The 23,304-nt window shown below is 57.5% G+C and overlaps 8 protein-coding genes and 1 pseudogene across 9 annotated transcripts; all 9 read right to left on the reverse strand.

Annotated features, from left to right (window-relative positions):
• Nucleotides 1–73: 73 nt before the first annotated feature.
• LBRM_34_3560 (conserved hypothetical protein) lies at nucleotides 74–1,207 on the reverse strand (the record flags this gene model as incomplete). The annotated part of the gene is made up of 1 exon (XM_001568410.1): nucleotides 74–1,207. The coding sequence occupies one exon, from the start codon at nucleotides 1,205–1,207 to the stop codon at nucleotides 74–76; it is 1,134 nt and encodes a 377-aa protein (XP_001568460.1).
• A 641-nt stretch (nucleotides 1,208–1,848) lies between these two features.
• On the reverse strand, nucleotides 1,849–2,808 carry CYP7 (putative cyclophilin 7; the record flags this gene model as incomplete). The annotated part of the gene is made up of 1 exon (XM_001568411.1): nucleotides 1,849–2,808. The coding sequence occupies one exon, from the start codon at nucleotides 2,806–2,808 to the stop codon at nucleotides 1,849–1,851; it is 960 nt and encodes a 319-aa protein (XP_001568461.1).
• A 2,266-nt stretch (nucleotides 2,809–5,074) lies between these two features.
• Nucleotides 5,075–5,572, reverse strand: LBRM_34_3580 (putative iron-sulfur cluster assembly protein; the record flags this gene model as incomplete). The annotated part of the gene is made up of 1 exon (XM_001568412.1): nucleotides 5,075–5,572. The coding sequence occupies one exon, from the start codon at nucleotides 5,570–5,572 to the stop codon at nucleotides 5,075–5,077; it is 498 nt and encodes a 165-aa protein (XP_001568462.1).
• A 615-nt stretch (nucleotides 5,573–6,187) lies between these two features.
• On the reverse strand, nucleotides 6,188–8,050 carry LBRM_34_3590 (conserved hypothetical protein; the record flags this gene model as incomplete). The annotated part of the gene is made up of 1 exon (XM_001568413.1): nucleotides 6,188–8,050. One exon carries the CDS (start codon nucleotides 8,048–8,050, stop codon nucleotides 6,188–6,190), a length of 1,863 nt encoding a protein of 620 aa, XP_001568463.1.
• A 667-nt stretch (nucleotides 8,051–8,717) lies between these two features.
• On the reverse strand, nucleotides 8,718–10,427 carry LBRM_34_3600 (conserved hypothetical protein; the record flags this gene model as incomplete). Its single annotated transcript, XM_001568414.1, has 1 exon — nucleotides 8,718–10,427. The coding sequence occupies one exon, from the start codon at nucleotides 10,425–10,427 to the stop codon at nucleotides 8,718–8,720; it is 1,710 nt and encodes a 569-aa protein (XP_001568464.1).
• A 1,486-nt stretch (nucleotides 10,428–11,913) lies between these two features.
• On the reverse strand, nucleotides 11,914–12,522 carry LBRM_34_3610 (conserved hypothetical protein; the record flags this gene model as incomplete). The annotated part of the gene is made up of 1 exon (XM_001568415.1): nucleotides 11,914–12,522. The coding sequence occupies one exon, from the start codon at nucleotides 12,520–12,522 to the stop codon at nucleotides 11,914–11,916; it is 609 nt and encodes a 202-aa protein (XP_001568465.1).
• A 1,117-nt stretch (nucleotides 12,523–13,639) lies between these two features.
• Nucleotides 13,640–14,899, reverse strand: LBRM_34_3620 (annotated as a pseudogene). The gene is given in 2 exon segments: nucleotides 13,640–14,113; nucleotides 14,117–14,899. Coding segments are annotated over 2 exon segments (1,257 nt in total).
• Nucleotides 14,900–16,233: 1,334 nt separating this feature from the next.
• On the reverse strand, nucleotides 16,234–20,559 carry LBRM_34_3630 (conserved hypothetical protein; the record flags this gene model as incomplete). The annotated part of the gene is made up of 1 exon (XM_001568417.1): nucleotides 16,234–20,559. The coding sequence occupies one exon, from the start codon at nucleotides 20,557–20,559 to the stop codon at nucleotides 16,234–16,236; it is 4,326 nt and encodes a 1,441-aa protein (XP_001568467.1).
• Nucleotides 20,560–22,456: 1,897 nt separating this feature from the next.
• Nucleotides 22,457–23,134, reverse strand: LBRM_34_3640 (conserved hypothetical protein; the record flags this gene model as incomplete). Its single annotated transcript, XM_001568418.1, has 1 exon — nucleotides 22,457–23,134. One exon carries the CDS (start codon nucleotides 23,132–23,134, stop codon nucleotides 22,457–22,459), a length of 678 nt encoding a protein of 225 aa, XP_001568468.1.
• Between the last annotated feature and the right edge of the window lie 170 nt (nucleotides 23,135–23,304).

Raw genomic sequence — 23,304 nt, forward strand, 5'->3', positions numbered from 1 at the left:
CCCTGTTGTAGCGCAGCTGCCGAGAGGCAGCTCAACGCTCGTGTATCGTTTTTCTCCGTTCCTCAGCGGAGCTTCACGCGCGCAGTCGGAAACGACCTTGCACAAAGCGACGCGCGAACGACACGCTCGTCTTGCGGTTAGTCACCTCGTTAGTGATGATTTCGAGCGCGACCACCTCAAAGCCAGCACCCTCGAAGAGCGTGCGAGCCTCTTCTAACGAAAAGAAGTGACTGAGTGTCCCGTTGGTGCGCTCGTACGTGTTCGTGTCGCCGGTGTCACTACCGTCACCCTCGCTACTGTCGCCGCGTCGCCAGCGCAACGATGCCTGAAACCGGAGCTCTGCGTGATCACTTACCGCGTAGTCGCGGAAGTACAGCACACCTCCAGGTCGCGCCATGCACCGTGCAATGCGGCTCAGGACGACAGCATGAGAGGAAACTGGAATGGAACAGAGAACAAAAATGAGGGACACAAACTCCGGCGACTCGAAGACCGGTGCGCTGTCTACCGCTGTAGTGTTGTCACCGTCTACACCACCTGCTCCTGCGGTATTCAGGGAAGACGACGTTAACGCTGCCACGCCCACTTCTTTCGGCGCGAAGAGGGGGCTGTCTAGCACTTCCGACTCGCAGGGATTCAACACACACACGTGCATCTTTGCTGCCAGCGCCGGGGGCAGACGTGCTCGCTTTTCCTCCAAAAGCGCTATGGCGACGGGGGAGATATCGAACCCCAGAAGCGCTCGCCACTGAGGAAGGTAGCCATACTGGGCGAAAACAGGAAGTATGGCATTGCCCACCCCACAACCGGCCTCCATCCACGAAAACGAACATGCAGGTGAGGTGGAGGCGACGCACTTACTTGACGGAGCCTCGTTTGTTCTGGGTGCCTTCTCCCCAGCTACCACGGCAGTGTCAATCGCCGCGCGAAGCTCATGAAACTCACGCAGTATGTAGTGGCGATCTTTGTATCCATTCACAGTGTTGTTACGGTAATACATATCCCATTGGCGCTTATGCAAGTCCGTGGGTCGGTTTACGCGGTTCGCCCGTAGCTGGCCATTGCTGTACGGACGGTACTCGGAGACAAACGGCGGATAAGGCGGCAACCGGGCCCGCTTGCGCCCATGTGGCGCATCATGCGGGTCTAAGGAGCTGCCACACTTTGGCAGCTCGGTCGGTGCTTCTGAGTTTGTGGCTAAAGACATGATTAAGGGGTACGTCACCTGATGAACTTATGGGTGAACGTGCGTACGTGTGCGTTTTGCACTGTTCCCAGCAGCACAGCCGCAGAGCGAATTCCTCCTTTTTTTTTTTTCGTAGCTGTGCCCGTTTCCGCTCCCTTCTCCTGGGGGTGCGACTCTCCCGTCGCCACAGGCCCCACGCTTGTGAAGCGTGCGAACACGCGGCGAAGAACAAAAGTGAGAGGGGTGAGGAGGTGGAATAGTGGCTTGAATGAGCAAGGAGAGGTGGCGCTTGGAACCCCGCTGGTGAAAGAGAGTAGAGGGAAGCCTAGCTCGTCAAACCCACAGACAGACATGCTCACAAAGCCGAAGACGCGGATAAAGATGTCCTTAGAGAAGGGGGCAAAGAGGAAGACCGCAAGATGGATGCGCATTCCATAGCAATCCGGCAAGGTGCTCTAGCTAGCTCGCGTAGCCGAAGCCGCCTAGCCGCCAGAGGTTGTAGAGCTTTGATCGTGTACGAAGGTCAGCATTCTACAGCGGAGTAAATTTATTTTCTTTTCTTCGTTGCAGATTGACAAAGCAGTAGCCCGTATGGACCGCCAACGTTTATCACCACGCGAGCCTCCACAAGTGAAGAAGGGGCAGACCACGTTCTACTTTGACTACAGCTTCATCTTTCCTTCAGCAAAAGGGTTGTAGAGAATCGTGGCGCTTGTGATGTGAGCACGGGACTCGAGGTGGACAAAGTTCTTTGGGTCAACCTTCGCGGAGGCCGCCTCCAATGCCCTAAGCACGGCGTCCCCACACTTGAGCGCCACGTCGCCAACTGCTTCAGCTCCAGCCATGGCAGAAGAGTTTCCGACCGCCTCCCCCTCGGTGGAGTTCGCCACCACTGCCACTACAGCGGCCTCAGAAGCTGAGTAGGCACCGTTCATGTCCACCACGCCAAAGGCAGTGTAAACGCCGTCAAACGATGGCTGTGGACTCGTAGTAATGAAAAATTGGGAGGCGTTCGTATCTGTCTTGACGCCTTTGTGAGCCATAGAGAGGGTGCCGCGCTGTGCGTGCGTGGTGAGACCAAAGCCCTCATCATGGAAGTACCGTCCCGCACGAATTCCAGCGGCGGCTACCGACACGGCCTCCACTGAGACCGCATCACCACCTTCGCTGCCGTCAGCGGCATTGACAAGAGGGGGCAGCTTGACAAAGATGGATTCGCCGCCTTTTCCGGTGTTCGTTGGATCACCAGTCTGCAACAGAATGCCAGGGTAGTGGCGATAGAAAGTGCACCCATCGTAGTAGCCCGAGGCGCAGAGAGCGAGGAAGTTAAAGGAGGCGAGCGGGCATGTCTGATAGTGGAGCAGCACGGGAAGGTCTCCAACTGTGGTGTGCAGGACGACAGCCATGGTTCGCAGAGGTTTGCATGCGAACAGCAGCGATAAATTCGAACGGTGAATCAACGGCGGGTCGTTATCTATGTGCTGCCCGTACCAAAGCACAATGCAGAGCAAACGATGTGGGAGATAGAAGAACGCAGCAGCGGGATAGCGAAAGGGCACAAGTAGGGCGTTTGTGCGTGAAAGCGCATGTGCGCGATAAAAGACATACGTGAGCAGTTCCATCAATACGCAAGCAAAGTCCAGTAAAGAGCATTGGGGGTGCAATGAAGGGGAGCGAACGAGTGAAAAACTAAGGCGGAAGGAGTGCTGAGAGGGTACAATTTTTTCTCGGAGGGTGACCACTCTCTCAGAGAAGAGGTGCTCCGCTCCGCGCTAGACCCAGCCTGTCCCACACCCGCCTCGGGGTGCGGAGCAGCGGTCGACACGCACATTGCTGTAATGCGCCGACTCGGCGATGCAAGCACAGCCCCTGCCTCAAACTCCACCCACCCACCCACCTGCTCCGCAGAGCGCCTCACAGATGCTCCTGCGGTGCCGGTCGTCGCCTGGTGCATCCCTCGGGGTGACACGCAGGCGTTCCACACCAATAGACGGCGAGGGAAGGGTGGGGTGCATTCGAGTCAGGTCCGCACTCTGCCCGTCATGTGGACGGCACAAGCGGGTCCACTGTCGCAGGTCTCTCCGACGCAACGCCGCCCAGGACCTGACCACTGACGTTAGCGGCGATGCATCGCCCTGACCGCCCCACGGGGTGAGGTACTCAGCCCCGACACCATCAGAAGTGGTTCGTCGTATTGGCAGGGATAGGGGTGCTGCCTGGCTTTTCCACACCGAGTGGGGGTACTGGACTCTGAAATACCACACACGGCAGTGCCCCCCCCCTCGCCAGGGTCCGAAAGATAGCGGGAGAAACGAGTGCATTACCCACATCGACGCATGAGGCACGAGTCACGCAATCAAACAATGTCCCTAACGATCGCCTGAAAAGACGCTAGTACCTTTTCCCTCGTAGTGCCTGCAGGTGTATCATCGGGCAAAGAGTGCTGCAAAGATAAAACATCCAAATACAAAGAAAGAGAACAGCATGACAGGGTCAGACAGAGGCACGTCACTGCGCTGTCGTCTTGCCACTCCCACAGGACCTGGAAACACACGCTCTTCATGCGACGAATGGCTCTGAGGCTCTTCATCTCGAACATCAACTCATACACACATCCTCCGATACCTTTATGTTGTTTACCCTTCGAGCTGAAGCGATTGGGCCCCGTGCACACAGACGGAGAGGTGGAATACCAAACTTACGCACCCGTGCAGCAATGTGGAAACCAGATACGGTGGCAAAGCTAGGAGAGAGCTACACAAGGAGGTGGGAGGGCCAGAGCCATTGCTGACTAAGAGAGCGACGGAGCGCGAGAGCAGATGGCGTGAGTTTGAAAGCACGAACATAACAAAGAGAGGAAAAAGTCCGGAAGCGCCTAATACAGTGGCTCAAGACTCATGTTACAGTGGGTCGGATGTGTAGACGAGAGCTCGTCCTTCACAGAGGAAGCACTAACGCAAAACGGCATGACGAAGAGAAGAGTTTCCGCATTCGCAAAACCAACAACAAAACTAACAAAATGCAAATACATTAGGCACTTCACCACGTTACCGTGCGCACGAGCCGCTGCTGCACGTGCTGAGACACGCACACTCTGCACTGCAGGAAGCGCAAATGGGGAAGAGAAGAGCTGCGCAGAAAAAAAAATAAACGAGGCCGACGACGACAGCGAAGACAGCAGGCAGAGAGAAAAACACGCGGCAATAGGACCTGAAGCAGGGGAGCTCTCAAGTTTGCCTACGGCCGTCTCGTACCGTATGCGTGTGTGTGTGTGTGTGTGTGTGTGTGTTGGTGTCTTTCTGTACTACAGTGCACAAGTGGGCAATGAAGAGGTAGAGGGCGGATGTGTGCTTTGTTTAGCTTCCTTTCCGTGTCATCGCGCGGCGGCATGGTACACGCAGCCCATTCAAGAGGAGCGACTCCGCGACAGCCGTGCAAGGGTGCAGGTGGGAAGGAAAGAGAGTGCGTGCGCGGAACTTGTTGCTCGGGGGGGGGGGGGGAGGGGGGAGGGTCCCGTAGCTATCACAGATAAGCAGGCACACAAAGGCAGCAGCAGCAGTAGGAGGGATTACACCACGAGGGGGCCTGTACAAGGGCGGTGTAAAGAAAAGAGGGAAGCGCACTGCCACCGTCAGAGGGGGGGGGGGGAACAAGGTGCAGCCAGGACCACGTTATCGAGTCCCACTCTGATCCTCCCCAATGCTTGCCACTGCCAGCCCTACCGACATCCCTGGGCACCCTTCCCCCGCCTTCTCGTTCCATTTTATGAAGTTAGTTTGTGTTAGCACGCAACGACACAAGCGATTGTGGTAGTTTCCGACGCAACCGCGTCAGTGTGCATACGAGTGTACGACCACAGCAGCCGCAGCAACAGTCACTCAGGCTAGCTTACTCCTCCTTGGCCTCCTCCTTTCTTTTCAACACCTTACTTTTCAGTGTCGGGTTCTTCGACAGGTAGTTCTCCACCGCAGCGTGAATTGTCTCCTCCGCCAGCATGGAACAGTGCAGCTTTACGGGCGGCAGCGACAGCTCCTGCGCGATCTCCTTGTTCGTCAGCTTCAGCGCGTCCGCAACGCTTTTACCACGAATCGCCTGCGACGCGTACGAGGACGCGGCGATTGCGCTCCCGCAGCCGAATGCCTTGAACTTGACGTCTTCAATCACCAATGTGTCAGGGTTCACTTTCACTTGCATCTGCGTCATGTCGCCGCACTCCGGCGCGCCGCGCAGCCCGGTGCCAACGTTCGGGTCGTTCTTGTCTAGCTTTCCCACATTCCGAGGATTCTTGTAGTGATCCTGGACTTTGTCACTGTACAGCGTGCGCATAGCGCACAGCTGCGCAGACGACGGCATCGCAGTCACTCCGACACGGAAGAAGGCGCGCATCGCTGAGGCAGGGCAGAGAAAGAGGGTCAAAAAAGAAGAGAGCTGCGTCCTAAGGGGGGAGGGACGACAAAAAGTATATGAACCAGCGCGGGCAGGTGTCACTACACACACGTGCAGTGGCTTGCAGAAGATGTGTCTGTGTGAATCTCGTTGTGTGTGTCGACTCGGTCGACGTTGCTGCCGGTGTAGTGATGATGGTGGAGAGGGGGGCGGGCAGAGGGGGAGCGCCGCGAGAGTAGTGCAAGACAGACGGAGGGTGAGGTGGGTGACGAGGGGGTGTGCTAAGGAGGGTAGGCATGTGAGAGGGACGCAGTGACGACGGCACGCCGATCATACACACACCCACATCAGGAGGTCGACCTACACTGGGGCAGGTCGCGATGAAAACAACAAAACAGTGGAGCTGGAGCTTCCTGCCCCTGCAACCCGCGACGCCTTCACACTCGTTCCTTTACGACGCAGTACGGTAGAGATACAAACGATATAAAAGACAAAACGCCCACATCACCGCCAACGGCGAGGAGGGAGGTGGGGAGGGGGGAAAGGGAGGAGCAACGACGCAGGGGTCAAGAGGCACACCCGCACAAGCCAACACGCCCCGCCAGCTGGTCTCTCTCACGACGGCACATGCAGGTGCCCGTTCTTCGGCGGAGACTTCTTAGCAGCAAAGGCGGCAGTCGACCCCTGCGCCGCTGGGCTTGGCGTGGCGGCGTCGACAAACTGCCGCACCGTTGCAGCCGGGGCAGCTGTCAGAGTAGCGGTTGCGCTCTCCGGCGGTACTTCAGCAGGGTTGTTGATGGTACTAGCACGAGCACAACCAGTATCTGCCTCCGTCAGGGCCGAAGTGTTCTCCGTGTGAGGTCTTAGGTCCTCCCACTTGATGTACCGTAGAAGGATATAGATGTACAGAGGCGTCCCCACCCCCACGACGCCAGTGAACGGTCCGATCCACAGTGCCTTGATACCTATCTTGAAGTAGAAGAACAACAGAAAGCTCAGCGGGACACCTACCACACAAAACGCCACGGAGATGATAACCGCGCCGAGCCTCTGCAGCCCACACCCACGAAGAGCGCCCATCACAGTGCTCTGGAAAATGTCGAAGAAGTGGTACGGCATGACCAAAGACATCAACTCCCGGTAGATGACTGTCACAGCGTCCACCTCATCTACCTTCACGAAGAACGACGGGATAAAGGGCTCCAGGAGAAGGCACAGCGCTACATCAAAAACCCCAATGCACAACACAACACCGATTGCGGTAAAGGTAATGCGTCGCGCAAGGAGCGGCTTGCCCTCACCAATGGCATTGCCCACAAACACAGAAGTCAACGTCGTCACACCGGAAGACATGGCCCACATAATACTGAAGACCTGCAGAGTGATTGTGTACGCGCCAAGCTCCGGAGCCGTGCCGTAGCCACCGGCAAGCGCATTCACTTCAAGAGCAACCCACTCACTCAGCATCATGCCCATTGAAGGTAGGGCTATTTTGAGGAGGCTGCCCAGGCCCTGCGCGCCACGGATGTCCCACCCACCCCATGTCAGCTTGTATTTACCAGTGTATCGTAGGTAGCACGTGAGGCCCACAACAGTGCCAGTAATCATTATCAGCCACGCGATTGGAGAGCCTGTGAAGCCCAAGAGCTTCACAAAGATGAACTGCAGAATGGGATTGGCGACGGAGGCTGAAAAGAGGGCAACAGCCAGCGGCTTCGTCATGTGCTGGCACGAATAGTACCGCTGGGCAAGCTGAAACGCCATGGCTCCGGGAATTCCGAATACTGCCCAGCGGCACCACCTGCCTGTGTAGTGCACCACGGCGGCGCTCTCGCCAAGACCGCTAAGCAACGTGTCAGCAAAACACAAAATGAAGCCTAGCGGCACGGCAGCCCCTATGAGAATGATGGCCATGCGCTGAGCATAGATGCCGTATATGTGAAGCGTGTAGGGTACCGGCGGCTCCACCGCAGTGCCTGCCCGAGCAGCCGCTGCCTTCGCCCGTGCCAGCCGTTTCTCCTCTTCCTGCTGGAAGTGGCCAAAGCTGTGCGACAGGACCGTCTCCAGGGCGCCGCACAGCCCGGCACCGAAGGCAAACCCTGTGGCGTTCATCAGCCCCACGGCAAGGGACGCGCCGCCCATAGCCTCGAGGCCCAGCAGCTGTCCAATCACCATGATAATGACGAGGTTCAGCGAGAACTGCCCCAGCGACGACAGCGTCAGCGGGTACCCTACAAAGAAGAACTTCTTCACAATGTCCATGGTCGACATGTCCCTGCACGCGCCAGACATCCCCTCCTGGCCACCGGTACCGGACGCCACATGGCCTTCTGAGTGGCGGTCCGTACTCACGATGGCGTAAGCGATGGACTCGAGATCGGCAGCCGCACCACGGCCAACAGTCGAGACGTGTGAGGAGAAGGATAGGTTCTCGATCACCATGTCATTCTCGGAGTCGCCGTGCGGCCGAACAGACATAATTGCGTCCGTGCCTGGGTGTGGGTATGTGTGTGTGTGGATCTCGTTGTGTGTGTCGACTCGGTCGACGTTGCTGCCGGTGTAGTGATGATGGTGGAGAGGGGGGCGGGCAGAGGGGGAGCGCCGCGAGAGTAGTGCAAGACAGACGGAGGGTGAGGTGGGTGACGAGGGGGTGTGCTAAGGAGGGTAGGCATGTGAGAGGGACGCAGTGACGACGGCACGCCGATCATACACACACCCACATCAGGAGGTCGACCTACACTGGGGCAGGTCGCGATGAAAACAAAAACAAAACAGTGGAGCTGGAGCTTCCTGCCCCTGCAACCCGCGACGCCTTCACACTCGTTCCTTTACGACGCAGTACGGTAGAGATACAAACGATATAAAAGACAAAACGCCCACATCACCGCCAACGGCGAGGAGGGAGGTGGGGAGGGGGGAAAGGGAGGAGCAACGACGCAGGGGTCAAGAGGCACACCCGCACAAGCCAACACGCCCCGCCAGCTGGTCTCTCTCACGACGGCACATGCAGGTGCCCGTTCTTCGGCGGAGACTTCTTAGCAGCAAAGGCGGCAGTCGACCCCTGCGCCGCTGGGCTTGGCGTGGCGGCGTCGACAAACTGCCGCACCGTTGCAGCCGGGGCAGCTCTCAGAGTAGCGGTTGCGCTCTACGGCGGTACTTCAGCAGGGTTGTTGATGGTACTAGCACGAGCACAACCAGTATCTGCCTCCGTCAGGAGCGGAGTGTTCTCCGTGTGAGGTCTTAGGTCCTCCCACTTGATGTACCGTAGAAGGATATAGATGTACAGAGGCGTCCCCACCCCCGCGACGCCAGTGAACGGTCCGATCCACAGCGCCTTGATACCTATCTTGAAGTAGAAGAACAACAGAAAGCTCAGCGGGACACCTACCACACAAAACGCCACGGAGATGATAACCGCGCCGAGCCTCTGCAGCCCACACCCACGAAGAGCGCCCATCACAGTGCTCTGGAAAATGTCGAAGAAGTGGTACGGCATGACCAAAGACATCAACTCCCGGTAGATGACTGTCACAGCGTCCACCTCATCTACCTTCACGAAGAACGACGGGATAAAGGGCTCCAGGAGAAGGCACAGCGCTACATCAAAAACCCCAATGCACAACACAACACCGATTGCGGTAAAGGTAATGCGTCGCGCAAGGAGCGGCTTGCCCTCACCAATGGCATTGCCCACAAACACAGAAGTCAATATCATCACAGCAGTAGTCATGGACCACATAACACCGAAGACCTGCAGAGTGATTGTGTACGCGCCAAGCTCCGGAGCCGTGCCGTAGCCACCGGCAAGCGCATTCACTTCAAGAGCAACCCACTGGCTAAGCATCATGCCCATTGAAGGTAGGGCTATTTTGAGGAGGCTGCCCAGGCCCTGCGCGCCACGGATGTCCCACCCACCCCATGTCAGCTTGTATTTACCAGTGTATCGTAGGTAGCACGTGAGGCCCACAACAGTGCCAGTAATCATTATCAGCCACGCGATTGGAGAGCCTGTGAAGCCCAAGAGCTTCACAAAGATGAACTGCAGAATGGGATTGGCGACGGAGGCTGAAAAGAGGGCAACAGCCAGCGGCTTCGTCATGTGCTGGCACGAATAGTACCGCTGGGCAAGCTGAAACGCCATGGCTCCGGGAATTCCGAATACTGCCCAGCGGCACCACCTGCCTGTGTAGTGCACCACGGCGGCGCTCTCGCCAAGACCGCTAAGCAACGTGTCAGCAAAACACAAAATGAAGCCTAGCGGCACGGCAGCCCCTATGAGAATGATGGCCATGCGCTGAGCATAGATGCCGTATATGTGAAGCGTGTAGGGTACCGGCGGCTCCACCGCAGTGCCTGCCCGAGCAGCCGCTGCCTTCGCCCGTGCCAGCCGTTTCTCCTCTTCCTGCTGGAAGTGGCCAAAGCTGTGCGACAGGACCGTCTCCAGGGCGCCGCACAGCCCGGCACCGAAGGCAAACCCTGTGGCGTTCATCAGCCCCAGGGCAAGGGACGTGCCGCCCATAGCCTCGAGGCCCAGCAGCTGTCCAATCACCATGATAATGACGAGGTTCAGCGAGAACTGCCCCAGCGACGACAGCGTCAGCGGGTACCCTACAAAGAAGAACTTCTTCACAATGTCCATGGTCGACATGTCCCTGCCCGCGTCATACGTCTCTTCATCGTCATCGGTACCGGACGCCACATGGCCTTCTGAGTGGCGGTCCGTACTCACGATGGCGTAAGCGATGGACTCGAGATCGGCAGTCGCACCACGGCCAACAGTCGAGACGTGTGAGGAGAAGGATAGGTTCTCGATCACCATGTCATTCTCGGAGTCGCCGTGCGGCCGAACAGACATAATTGCGTCCGTGCCTGGGTGTGGGTGTGTGTGTGTAAGCTGCGCAGTCTCGATAGAAAAAGAACAAGAACGAAAGAGAGAGGTTTGAGGAATGAAGAACGACGCAGGCCGAGTGGACAGGAGAGCCTCTCTCCAACTTGCAACTGGCTCCTGCTTCACCCGTTGAGAAAACACCAATATACGAGGATGAAAGGAAAATGTACGCAGAGACAGCGGAGCGAAGAATCAAAGACGAAAGCAAGGCGACGGGTGCACAAGAGGGCTACGTCGGGAGGAAGGGGAGAAGAGGCAAAGGAGCAAAACCAAAGAGGGAGAGAGGCGCGCACACACACACACACACAAAGAGGAGATTGAGAGAGGTTTCGATATACAGTCCTAAAGTAACGTAATAGTAAAATAAAGTAAGCACCTGTATAAGCCTCAAGCGAACAGGACGAGGGTTTACGGAGTACAGCCGAGTGTGCAAAACAGTCGCCGACGGAGAAGTGAGAAGAACAACGCAGGACACGTCTTATTCGAACGAAGAGGAAAGCCGCAGCAGTAGCGACAAAATATGCATAAAAGGCAGAGAAAAAAGTGTGCACCTTTTGTGCGACACGTTATTAGCTTCGATCGATGTGCTCAGAGCGCGTAAACACTAGGATGGGTAAAATATACAGAGATAAACGTGCTCAGTGCCACAAAGCACTCCAGAGTTTGTGTTTGTGAGCGAGAACAAAAGTGAGGAGGGGTGCGGACTGCAAGGAAGAGGAGGAGGGAGGAACGGTGAGGCAGGTGCAAAGTGCAAAGAGTCGTATCTATCTCATCAAAGCACGTGACTCTTTGCTGTCGTGAAACGACAGGCTTCTTAATTACCTCTGGGCTTTCCAAGACAGGGGGTAGGCGTCACAAGATCACCTCAAATCACTTTTTCATTCTCTGTGTGTGTGTCTGTGTGTGGGTGTGGGTGTGGGTGTCTGTATGTGCACGCGAGTGGGTATATGGTTGGGTTTGTGCCTCCACAAAGAGAAGATGAGAATGGCAGAGAAGCGGAGGAGATGATCACAGCTATGGAACGGAGGAGCATCAGCAGGAGTGGCACGGTGCCGCATACAAAGAGCAAACGCGCGATACTGCGCATGGGGACGCTCGCATCCCACGTCATTCTAGACGCCAGTCGTGACGTCCAGAAGCAGTCGAAGATGCATTCAGTGCGCCATGCACCAACACCCCCAGTCCTTTCTGCCGTGAGCGCACTCGACCACACGCGCAGCGAAACAACGGCGTGCCTCACGTCCCTCATCGAGTACCCTGTGTCTCCCTGAATCGATTGTGCATTAGCTGGCGGCTGTCTATCCGTTACTCGCTGTTAGGAAACACTATTGCTCGTCAACACTCGGGAAGAGGAACGGGAAGAGACGGTTTGCGGCTCTCTGTCTAAGCAGCAACATGCACACACGCCTCATTTTTTGCTAGGCACTTCCCCTTCCCCACCGCAACTCATCTGTCAGTTTATCTCAATGATGCCCCGGTGACACGCCGGCGCATCGTCCTCGCTTGAGTCCTCACCCATCAGGTCGTCCGCGTTCATCACGGCCACGCTGTCGTCATCGTCCTCTTTGCTTATCGGGACGTGCCCCGCCGCGCGCGACGCCGCACTGCAGTCGTCCGACACGGGCGTGGACGGCAAGAGCGCGCTCAGCAGGTTCAGCATTGCCTGTGCCTGCTCTACCGTGTGCCGCTGCAGCTCTTGCTGATTTGCAGCAGTTGGGAGCACAAGCCCGTCGAGGCATGACACCTCGGGCCGCTCCGCGGCGCCATCCACCTCCTCCAGCACTCCAGCGACAACGTTCAGCTGCGCCGTGGGCCCCTCGTCCACCGACTCTAGCTCCTCCGCGTCGCTGCTGCCGCCGCTGCCCAGTCGCATCCAGTCCGGTTCCATCCGCACAGCAGGCACCCGTGACGCCATGGCAAGGAACTCCTCGATCTGCGCCGTCGTTCCACGCAGCGACCCTACATCAACGACCTCGTCCGTACGCGGACGTTGCAGCAGGCTTGCCATGCGGTACGCTGTCGCGCCCTCGCACACCTCCAATCGCTCAGTTGCACGGCTCATGCTCATTGGCTTCCCAGACAGGTATCAACACACTGCTGCGGTGCAACTGTGCGGGAGCAACATAAAATACTCAGGATCACCGGTGCTGCCTCCTTGAGTGGGAAAGAGTAGATGGATGGACGAAGGAAGGAGTATAGTGGCGTAAGGCAGCAGACGGCGTGGCAGAGCGAGGAGCATTGCATTGGCAGTGCAATAGCCTGAGGTTCTCCTGAAAGAAGACGATGGGGCGCTCATCACACGACTGCGGGCGGAGCACAAAAACAAGGGCCTGAGGATGTGCCTGCTACTTCGAGTGGTTCCTCATCACCTTTTTTTTTGTCTGTGAAACAATATGCTCACATAGCTGAGGGAAGAGCAGGGGGTGTTGCGCACAGGTAAAGGCACCCGCACACGCGCACAAGGAAAAAGAGAGCGACGCTTGGGGGAGAGGGGGGGGGCGAGATGGCACGCTGCGGTGGGAGACCATAAGGTAGGGGCACAAGACGGCGGAGGAGACAAGAGGAATGGAAGTAGCTGGAATCGATGCACGGCACCATCACCCTAGCGAGCCTCGCCCGCTGCCCCCACCCACCCACCCTCACGCATTACGCTGGACCGGCACTTGGGCGAATGGGTCGGCGTGCATGGAAAAGAGAAAAGAAGTAGCGTCAAAGAAAAACGCTGTATGTGGACAACGTAAACGACAAAGAGAAACGCGGCAAAATTAGCGCTTCATCGTACTGCGCCGGGTCCGGGTGACGAGCAGAGGAGAATCGACCCGAGCTGCACCTCTCGTGTGTGGGTGGATGGGGCCATCGCAGATCCAGCCAAAAAACACTTGACGAGCGGTGGAGGGTGCGGGGGTCAAAGGACGAGAAGATGTGGAGAAGACGACACACTACCTACTACCACCTAGATGGGGCCTTTTGACTGCCCCTCGCTGGCTACGCCAGTACATCTTCTAACTGCCCACGTACCACCTCGGCTCCGTCGAGTTTGTGGCTTCCATTATGAAGGCGTGGGTCCGGGTCGCAATACAGACCATCATGGAAAAGTCGCGAAAGTGCTTCGGCGGCGCAGCGTTGGGGAACAGCAGGGACGCTTCGTTGCCTCTTGGTACGCGCTCCGCCGCAGATACTCACATTCCTCTGCAGTGGTCCTTGTCAAAGAAGTGTTGGGCCTGCTCGAAGCGGCGCACCCCGACATACATCAAGGCAGCGCCAGAACAGCAATGCTCCACACCAGCGCTGCCGCCGGGAGGTCTGTCTTGCTGCAGGAGGCTCGCTTCCTCCATGCACTGCATGAAGCGCGCGGCAGGCACCATGACGACGAATTCCTCAGTGACGGTAATAAACACATACGTCGCAACTTTGTCCGCGCCGGTACCACTTTCGGTGCTGCTACAAGGTGGAGACATCTGCACCGAATGCTGGAGAAAGGCGTATGGATTTGCAATCACTGGCAAAAGCGGCAGAATTGCAGGCGCATCGGCGGCGCCGACGTGACGAGTGCGGTGAGTCGGCGGGTACGAGAAATATCGACGATGACGGGCCGATAGTGACAGGCAAAAAGTGCGGTTGTCGCGCGGTTGCCCGGATGTGAACCCAGTAGACTAGTTGCGGCGTACTTGAGAGCGAGAACAACTACCGATTGTGCCAGCGTTCCGTCCCCACAGAAAAAACACGCTGTGGTACGTAGTGCTCGGCGTCAGCGATGGAGTACAGCACCCGCACCAGGCCAGCAGCTCCAGGTGCGAGGGAGAGGATGGAGATGTCAGTCGATGGCACACTGAGGGGCAGCCGCTGGTGTGCGTACGAGGCGCCCTGGTGCTGTCTACGTGAGTCGGCTCGTAGACGGAAAAGACTGGTAAGGGAATATGACTCGCCGTTGAGATCTGCGGAGCAGCTGCTGCCTCCGATGACATCAGCGCCGCCGGAGCCGTGATAGCACTGCGCGTTTCCGAGAGGAACCCAGGACGTGGGGAATCCTGCAGGGGTGATTGCAGAAGAGACCAACATGACAGCGTCCTACGTCGCCGCCGTAGCTGCGTTGTAGGAGCACTGGCCACAGCAGCGGGCGTCTGTGCAGCATCTGAAGCGGTGGCATAGGACAAGAGAGCGGGTTGTGAGGCGGCACTTGAGGCCGTACTGGACGCGACGTGCTCTCGAGGCAACCCGCTTGAAGGCAGCGGGGTGACAGTCTCACCTGCCGGTGCCTTCCGCTCCCTCGGTGGTGCAGTAAGCATTGCTGCAAACGTCCGAGGAAAAACGTGCACCGTCATTTTCGCCACACCTCGGCTGAGAGAAGCTACGATAGATGACGCAGCTGAGACGGACGCCGTCTTGGAATGCAAAGCAGCGACACTTTCGAGGAGAACGTGCAAAGACGGGGGAACCATGATCCACCTCGATGCAGCTGTGAGTGAGCCGAACAAGTGTATATTTTCATCTATAGACGCCGTAGATGGGGCAGGATCCTCTGATAGGAAGGATGTGATCAGTGCTGAGGTGGAAGTCGGCGTCTCTGCTGGCGTCGAACGTCTACAACAACCGTTCTGCACCTACGCAATCAGATCCTGCAAAAAGAGATGCCGGCACACCCAAAGACATTGATTTTTCCAAGGCGGGGATGCTAACTCCAGAGCCTGCAGAAGCGATGCGGCGTTGAGACGAGGTCAAGGGTGCCCCAGTGGCTGTGGTAGCCGCAGCAATGGCGGCATCACGAGTGAGCACGGCGTCAGATGGCGGAAGCGCCACAGCTGGATGCCTTGCGGTGTTATCCTTTAATGTACCATGCGCCACTCGCTGCAGTCACAGCTGGGGCGGACTGATCCTATCCACTACGACGAGGGGAGGACACAGTAGCGTACACCAGCGGCACAGCGCTGACAAACACGGAGCTGCGCCAGGTCAGAGCCGTGGGCGTGGGCTCGGTTAAAAGGGCCTGGTAGGCTTGCGTCTGCTAGAACGTGTCGGTAGAGGAAGTCTGCAAGGCGTCCAGTAGAGGGGGCAATGGGTGGCTGCACCACGGTCCACATCATCGCACCGACGAGCACCCACTGCTTCCAGTCATCGAAGCGGACCGTCATCGAAGGGCACAAGCGACAAGCCGTATACTAATGACAACGATTGGTACACGAGGGGAGGGAGAGAGTCCAAGGTATGTGTATGGGTGTCGCATTGGTGCTGTGAGAGAGCGAACACATGCAAAAAATACGGGGTAACGGTGTGAGACAGGAAGTGTTCCAGAGAGCCTCAAAGAGGAAAAATGAAAAGGAGTGATTGAGAGGAAGACGGTTAGCATGGCGCTCGCCGCGCCAAGAGCAAAGCCAACTGAAGAGCGGCGAGTTGAGCTTTTTTTTTTGGTACAGAGAGGGTGTATGTACGTATGTATGTACGTGTGCGGGTGTGTGCCAAGTCAAACGTCCGCTGTTCAGTAGAAGCAGCAGCAGGGTAAAGGATGCCGTGCGTGAGATGCAACCTGCCCATGCACAAGCACATGTGGCGGACAGAGACACACCATGAAGCTGCCTGCTTCCTTCTCCCCTGCGCTCCCTCACCATTCCCGTTTTCTCGGGTCCTTCTTGCGTGTGTGGACGTGGAGAAAGCCTTCGCAAATGAGTACACACAAAAGAAATGTTCGTGCTTTTCGGCATTGCTGATTGTTCCGCGTCTTAGCCAGTTATCCTTGCAGCACACCGCTCTCGTTGACAGTCATGCTGCGGGGGCAGATTCAGCACCGCAGGAACCTCGCCTCCATCCTACCTCGCTGGTCAAGCTCTGCCGTGTAGTGCACAAGTAGCCCCTCTCTCAGTGTATTTGCCTTTAGCAGGGCCTCATCCACAAAGATGCGATCCTGCGGACGGGTGGTGCCGCTTGGTTGAATGAAGGCGTAGCGGTCCTGTACCTCGCACACCGTTCCCTTAGCGTTGGCGACGGCAGGAATGTGATTGAGGCAGAGCGGGCATCGTGCTTCGATGTAGACGAGCCCGCACAGAGGACACTTTGCGGGGTTGAAGGGAATCTCGTCGCCACAGACTGGTGAAGTAGCACTAGCAGGGCTGGCGGCGAGGGAGTCCAGCGGGGCAGCATTTGATTCATCATAGGACAGCGCAGAGGAGAAGCTCTGCGATAGGGCTTGCGCAGTGCTTTCCAAATTCAGCAACCCTGTACGATGCCCCTGTACGTTTCTACCCCGCTTCCTTGCTGCCAGTCGGTTGGCTTGGTGTGTTGTCTCACCCTGGTCGCCGGGCTCCCCAGTGCCGGCGGCAGCGGGCGACTGGACACCGCCATAAACAGCTACGTCGCCAGCTGAATCCCAGCGAGGAAGCATCGCTGCACACCACGCCGCTCGCTGAGCACCGCAGTGCATACAGTAGCGCTCGAACTGGAGATTAGCCCGATAGCACGTGGGACACTCCCAGCAGGCTGAGATGAGCAGGTCCTGTACCACCGGTCGCAAGGCAAGACAGTTGCTACACACATAGCGGCACAGGTCAATGTTGTTGTGCGAGGATCCACACTCCTCACAAGTCCACAAGCCACCGCCTTCCAGAAAAGGGCACAGATCAGGTGAATGGGTACCGAGACACTCATGGCATACCTCGGCAGGAGTGAAGTAGCCCTGCACGCTGCAGCTGGAGGTGTCTCCAGAACCTGCCACCGCAACCCCGCACACACCGTCGACGTGCGTGAGGATGCTCTTCAGGAGGGCAGAGAGGCGGCGCGCCGTGAGGGATGTGGATAGGCATGGACACAGCCTGCTGACGATTTGCCCTAGCAGGGTGACGACGTCTATCCGTATGGACAGCCAAGTAGCACTGTCAATGTTGCACCACTCGCGCCGCAAGCAGGACAGCGCCTTCTCAATAGCCGGGCGCCTCTGAAAACATGCACGAGCACTGGCGTCGACTGCGGTCGCTGCGGAGCCGGGAGCGGGGCTGCCATCGGGTGCCGAAGTCTTTGATCTAGTCGATACAAGTGCTGTCGGCGTTGCTTGAGTCAAACCTTCCGTGAGCAGCGATTCTCTGGCGCAGCATTCGTCAAGCACTTCGCATGTGTGAAGGAGCGTTACAGCAGTCCAGTACCGTGGTGCACTACCATCGTCGCACCTTTGCGGCTGCGGCGCCAGCTGCAAGTAAGTGGCACAGTATGGACAGACGGCGCTACCCGCATAGCGAGTCGGCAAGGTCGCGCCACAGCCGCCACAGACGCGCAAAGGCAACGAGCACCGGCCTTTCTCTTCACAGTCGGCCGCGCACTCCCTGCAGTGCTGCTGGTGGAGCGGTACGGTGTCGTCCCATGGCTGCATGTGGTGACAGTGAAAACACCAGTGGTAGACTTGGGGCTGCCGCTGGTTCGGCACCCCCTGGGCGGACATGGGGCCCGAATGACCGTCAGTAGCGGCCTCTTGCACCGGCAACAACGTGGCTTCTGCGAGGTTGCTGCGGTGAACGAAAGGATCTGCGGCGCTGCTGCAACCCCGGCAAACTACCGTGAACGGGTTTGCTTCCTCGTGACCGCAGTGACGGCACACGCGTGGCGCGTACACTGGTTCTCGGCATATAGCCCGCGGGAGACATTCTACCTGCGGGCATGAGGGGCAAAAGCGCTCCAGCGAGCTACGCCGCTGATGGCAACCCGGGCAAACCCACACGAAGCTGCTCCGCGCGGCATGGTCCATTTTGAAGCGGCCACACTCGTGACAGACACCGACGGCCTCCGCGTACGTGGCCGTCCTCTGCGTTGCAGACGACGCAGCATCGCATACCTCGTCGTTGTTGCAATCACCACAGAAGCAGCACCCGGGCGACGCTGATGCGGACGCCGTCGAGCCCTGAGATTCGGCTGCTGCTATGACGGAGTGCTGCTGGATGCACGGTCCTGTAGGTTGTCCACACCGGAAGCACAGCAGCGTCTGCCTTGCTGGATTGCGGGCCCCGCAGTCTCGACACACCCATGTTTTGCGGACTACCGCCCCGGCCAACGACGCCTTGTTCAGCAGCGTCTGACCACAGCTACAACACTGGCGCAGTCGTTCGTCCTGCGCGTAGCCGCAGGCGCCGCACAACACATGGCTGTACCGTAACGCTGAGCACACGCAGTAGTTGTAGCGATCGCTGTTCAATCGGCCACAAGTGGCACACTTCCACAGCCGACACGGGGGAGAAAGGTGGGCCGCGCGATTCCAAATGGCGTCGCCATCAACGTGCCAGAGGGCGGCGAGATGATCAAACGTGGAAGGTGAGCCGAAGTCTCTGGCATAGCACAGAATGTAGTAGTAGAGAAACGGTGCGTTATGCGTTGAGGGGTCCACCCGGCAGAGCAGCTCCTGCAGAGAAAGACTCATCCCCATACTCGCGCGGAGTGCAGAGACGAGAGCAGCTGTCAGTGGCACGGCATACACACTCAGCTGGAGCGCTGTTTCGAGAAGCTCGAGAATTACATCCGTGTTGAGCTCGTCACCGACATAGCGCAAGGTCGCGCGGAAGACCGGGATGACGCCCTCCAGTATCTCGTGAGGAGGCGCACGAGACACCTTGCTCACGTCTTTCCATGCATGCGGCTGCCGTCTCTCGATATCGCGTATGCGATCGCACAAGCCAGCCAGCACGCACTCCACGTAGTAGCTGATAAATAAGCCCGCATTGTGAAACCCGACAAGGGCTTTGTATAATCCGTCCATGTCAGCAGCGCTGCCCTCCTGCCCCACCAACCGACTCACAGCTACCATGGACTCCGTGACGGCAGGTGGCACCGATAGCCACCCTTCTGGACGGGAGGTACCGAGGACCTCCAGCGCGACCACGGCCCCAGATACGTTACGCAGCAACACCTGCGACATGACGGAGTGCGGCGTCTCGCAGAGTGTAAAGGCTGGCGTAGCCATGATCGTCGACATGGCCGGGCTGTAGAAAGAGCGCACAACATCCGGGAATCCGAGTGCGTTCAGCGTGGCAATGGCGTACGATATCGTTGCCTCCGACTGCTGCGAGTCACGGCCGGTGTTCAGCACTTTGCTACGCGCGTGCAGAAGGGCCTCGGCCGCTGCCTTGGTTGCCTCTGGTGAGAGGTACGTCGGCAGCGAGACACCTCGCTGGGTGACGTGGGTAACGCATACGCCACAGTGCGCAAGGAAGCGCTCAGCCACCATCACCGAGACAAGTCGCTCATCGCGGAAGTATTGGTAAGCAGCCAGCAGCACCGTAAAGGGTGCTTGCTTAAGGGCTTTCATGGCGAGCATGGCGCATTCGTGCCGAGTATGGTCGTCCATGTGGCGCGGAATTTGACACAGACAGCACTGCTGAATCTGAAGGCGTGTCACAGGAGTAATAATAGACACACCGCCTGCCTTACCCTTGCGTCTCTCACTCGGGAAGGTGGTAAGTACCTGCACCATCCGCTCTAGGCACACCTTGATCGCCTTATCGCTCATGAAAGGATGCCACCGACAGCAGCCATGCAAGTCCTCCTCCGCTTCTGATGAGTAGAGGGAAGGACCTGCACTCGTGAGCTCCGCCCCGACGTCGCACAGCATACTACCCATGCGACGTGTGCGCACTTGACATGCCTGCACCACCGCAGACAGCAGCGCTGGTGACGACGCCTCAACCACGCGCCGCACCACCACTTCCATTTTAGGAAGCAACACAGCAGGAAAGGAGCTCTTCCTCCGCGCGCAGTTCTGCACCAGAGACTTCATCAACTGCGTGACTGTCTCTGCCGCCTCGGCGTCCGGCCACGAAGCAAGCTGGCGAACATAATCGAGAAGCGCCTCTTCCCATTTGCCGTCGGTGAACGAAGCCGACGGCAATAGCATTGAATTATCTATCGGAGCACTGATGTGAAGTGTGCTGCATAGGAGTCTTGCGAAAGGATGCATGTAGCTCCTCCAGCGAGACGCCTCAGCTGCCACCTCCACCGGCGTTGCAAGAGACGGTGGCGCCGCTCCGGAGTTGGCAGCATCCTGCAGCTCACTTAGCAGTGCTAATGTCCACGCGTGGAGCTCCTTTGGCGAGGACGCAACTGCTGCGGAGACGGCCGACACGAGGCTACACATTTCTTCGGCAAAAAGGCGCGGGCAGGCACCGATGATGTGATTACGCCGTAGTCGTGTGGCCATCGACGCTACTGCTGTGGAGAAGGAGGGTGGCCCGGAGGTGCGCAGCACTTCCTCGAGCGACTCATGCGGTGGAGACACACGCGGGGGTGCAAACGGACGCGACAGCGCCGCAGCTCTCGGACGCCCGTGACCCCAATACGACAAGCGTGCCTTGCGGCGGGCAATGAACGCAGGGCTTGCCGATACGTAGGTGCGGCGCAGTGGCGGGAAGGGCTCATTAGGATTGCGGCAAACTTGGCGCGCTGCCCGCCACTTGAGAGCAGCACTTCCTGCACAGCTCGCGGCTACCGGTGACCAGTAGAGCGCCGCCAACGCTGGTGTTGTCACTCTTCGCGGTTTCATTCGTTGCCTCCTCTGCTGACCAGTAATGGCATCGGGGAATTACATGAGTCCGCCACAAAAAAAAGAAGATATAAGGACAAGTAGGGCCACGCATGGGAAAAGGAGAAGAAGTGTGCGAAGAAACGCACTATTAACCGCAGCAGCACAAACATGCATGTAGACGCACCTCCGCACACACCCATACACGCACGACAGCAAGCGATGCGTGCCAATTGAGCGCGAGAGGCACAACAAAAAAAAACTCGCTTTGGCGGTCCCTCACTTGAGGCAGGAAGACCGTGGTACGCAGAGGTGCGTGTTTGAGGCAATGCTGCTGCTTCGCCTCGTTGACACTCAAATTCTCCTCCCCTGAGGAAAAAAGTAGGAGACCCTGTGTGACACCCGCACGACGTGAAAGGAAACGTGAGGCGAAGGGAGAAAGAGCTACAAAGGTGCAGGGCAGCCAGGATACTTGTGCATGCACATACACTCAGCGATTCCCCCCTCCCCGCCGGCGGAAAATCAAAAGAAGAACTGCGAAGGCAAAGCCGCGTGATGGTGAATGGAGTGCACCAGCTCCCGTGAGGGAGAAGCGAAACTGGTGTGCGACTACCGTCCGCTACCGTGATGAAACTCTCGTTCCGCACAAAGCAAGCGAGAGGAAAAAGGAGGTAGGGAGGAGAGGAGGTGATGTAGGAATGTAAGAGGTGGACTATCAAGGAAAAAATCGTGGGAGGAACGGGAAAGAAGTGGAGCTTTTGCGCGCACCGAATAGCGTCAGCACCGGCCATGCAGAATGTTTTCTACGCGTCATCGATCGTCTAAAGAGCATACATCGACGCTGCCGACTGTAGAGGTGGCTAGCGAGGAAGCGAAAGGGCAAGAGTGGAAAAAGAGGGACGGGGTGAGACAATGGCAGCTCTCCCCGTTTCTTTGGTCAACAGCCACCTTCCTGACGGAACATGATGAGTCATCCATGGGCAAGCAGCACTGAAAGCGGCCGCACTGTGGTGCTGGCGCCACATCCCCACCCCTTCGAGCTCCTCACCTCCCTTTATTGTGCTGTGTCCTCCGATAGTTGCTTCGGGGTACTTTTCTGATGTGCAAGTGGTTGGATCCAATACACACAGGCAATACGAGATGAAGATTACACTGGGAGTTCACAGTCAGTACGAAGGGAGAGAAACGGTGCCACCTATGCGCTGACCAAAGACGAAAAAAGAAAAACAACGCATCCTACTCGAGTGAGAGTGCTACGAGGAGAGTATACAAAAACACACAAAGGCGCACCACAGCACACATGAACAAGACGATCAACAACAAAAAAAAGCAGGCGCAGCAGCGAAACGAAAGACGCTAAAAAAAAAAATTGCAAAGCGGCAAAGCTGCCACATCACGTGGGAGAAAAAGGAGAGCAATAGAAGCGGAGGTTTGCACGGCACCAGCGTCAGGACGTGCGTCGGCCTGTAGCACGCTTGCACACCTTCTTGTCCTCGTCGCCTGCGGCCCACGGTTAAGCGGCCTGGGGACGCTTCTCCTCTGGCAGAGGAAATCCTGGCACCATGTCATACACAATCTCATCCGGAATGAGCTTGTGGCCATAGGCGCTAGTCATGGTACCCTTCTCCCAGTTGGTTGGCGAGAACTCGGAGCGCATGAGGGAGCGGTTCGGCTCCCGCCACATGACTGGGTTCGCAGGGTCCTTCTCATCCCACCCGCTAAGTCGCTGTGATGCTGCCAGATTCCAGTAGAAGGACGGCATGTAGTACGGAATGCCAAGATACAGGATGCTAGGGAAGAACTTCTTGTCCTCTGCTGTGTAGTCCTTCGTCAGCTCCATGAACTTGCTTTTTAAGAGCTGCAGGCGGTAAGTCTCGTGCGCCCTGCATACCATCCACGACTCTTCGAACTCGTGGCAGTTCACCGTACCCCACGTCACAGGCTTTAAGTTCCGCATACAACGGTTGAACGGAATCCAGCGGTGCACGCAGTGATCACGATAGACGATGGGTACCTGGTTCAGCTCCATGAAGTCACGTGACACTGTCATTGGACGACGCTGGTGACCACGATCAGCACCGAAGGGATCCAGCTTATTCCACAGCAGCGGGTTGTCGTACGGCCCCAGGTTGACGGGTGGCATCGACTCCCCCGGCTTGGCCGATGCCAAGTCGTTGAGGTACTCCGTCATTGCTCTAGCACGCTACGGTAGCAGATGAAGCAAGCGCATAAAGCGCAGAAATGAAGAAAACAGTACAGTAAAACGAGCTAAGAAAAAAAAATAAAAACCGCACCAGACAGGCGTCCCTCCAGCCCGCACCGTTGCTGTCGCTGCTTGATTAATGCGTCGATCCGCCACGC

The sequence above is a fragment of the Leishmania braziliensis genome, chromosome 35, assembly GCF_000002845.2.
Source record: "Leishmania braziliensis MHOM/BR/75/M2904 complete genome, chromosome 35".
Classification (NCBI taxonomy): Eukaryota; Euglenozoa; class Kinetoplastea; order Trypanosomatida; family Trypanosomatidae; genus Leishmania; species Leishmania braziliensis.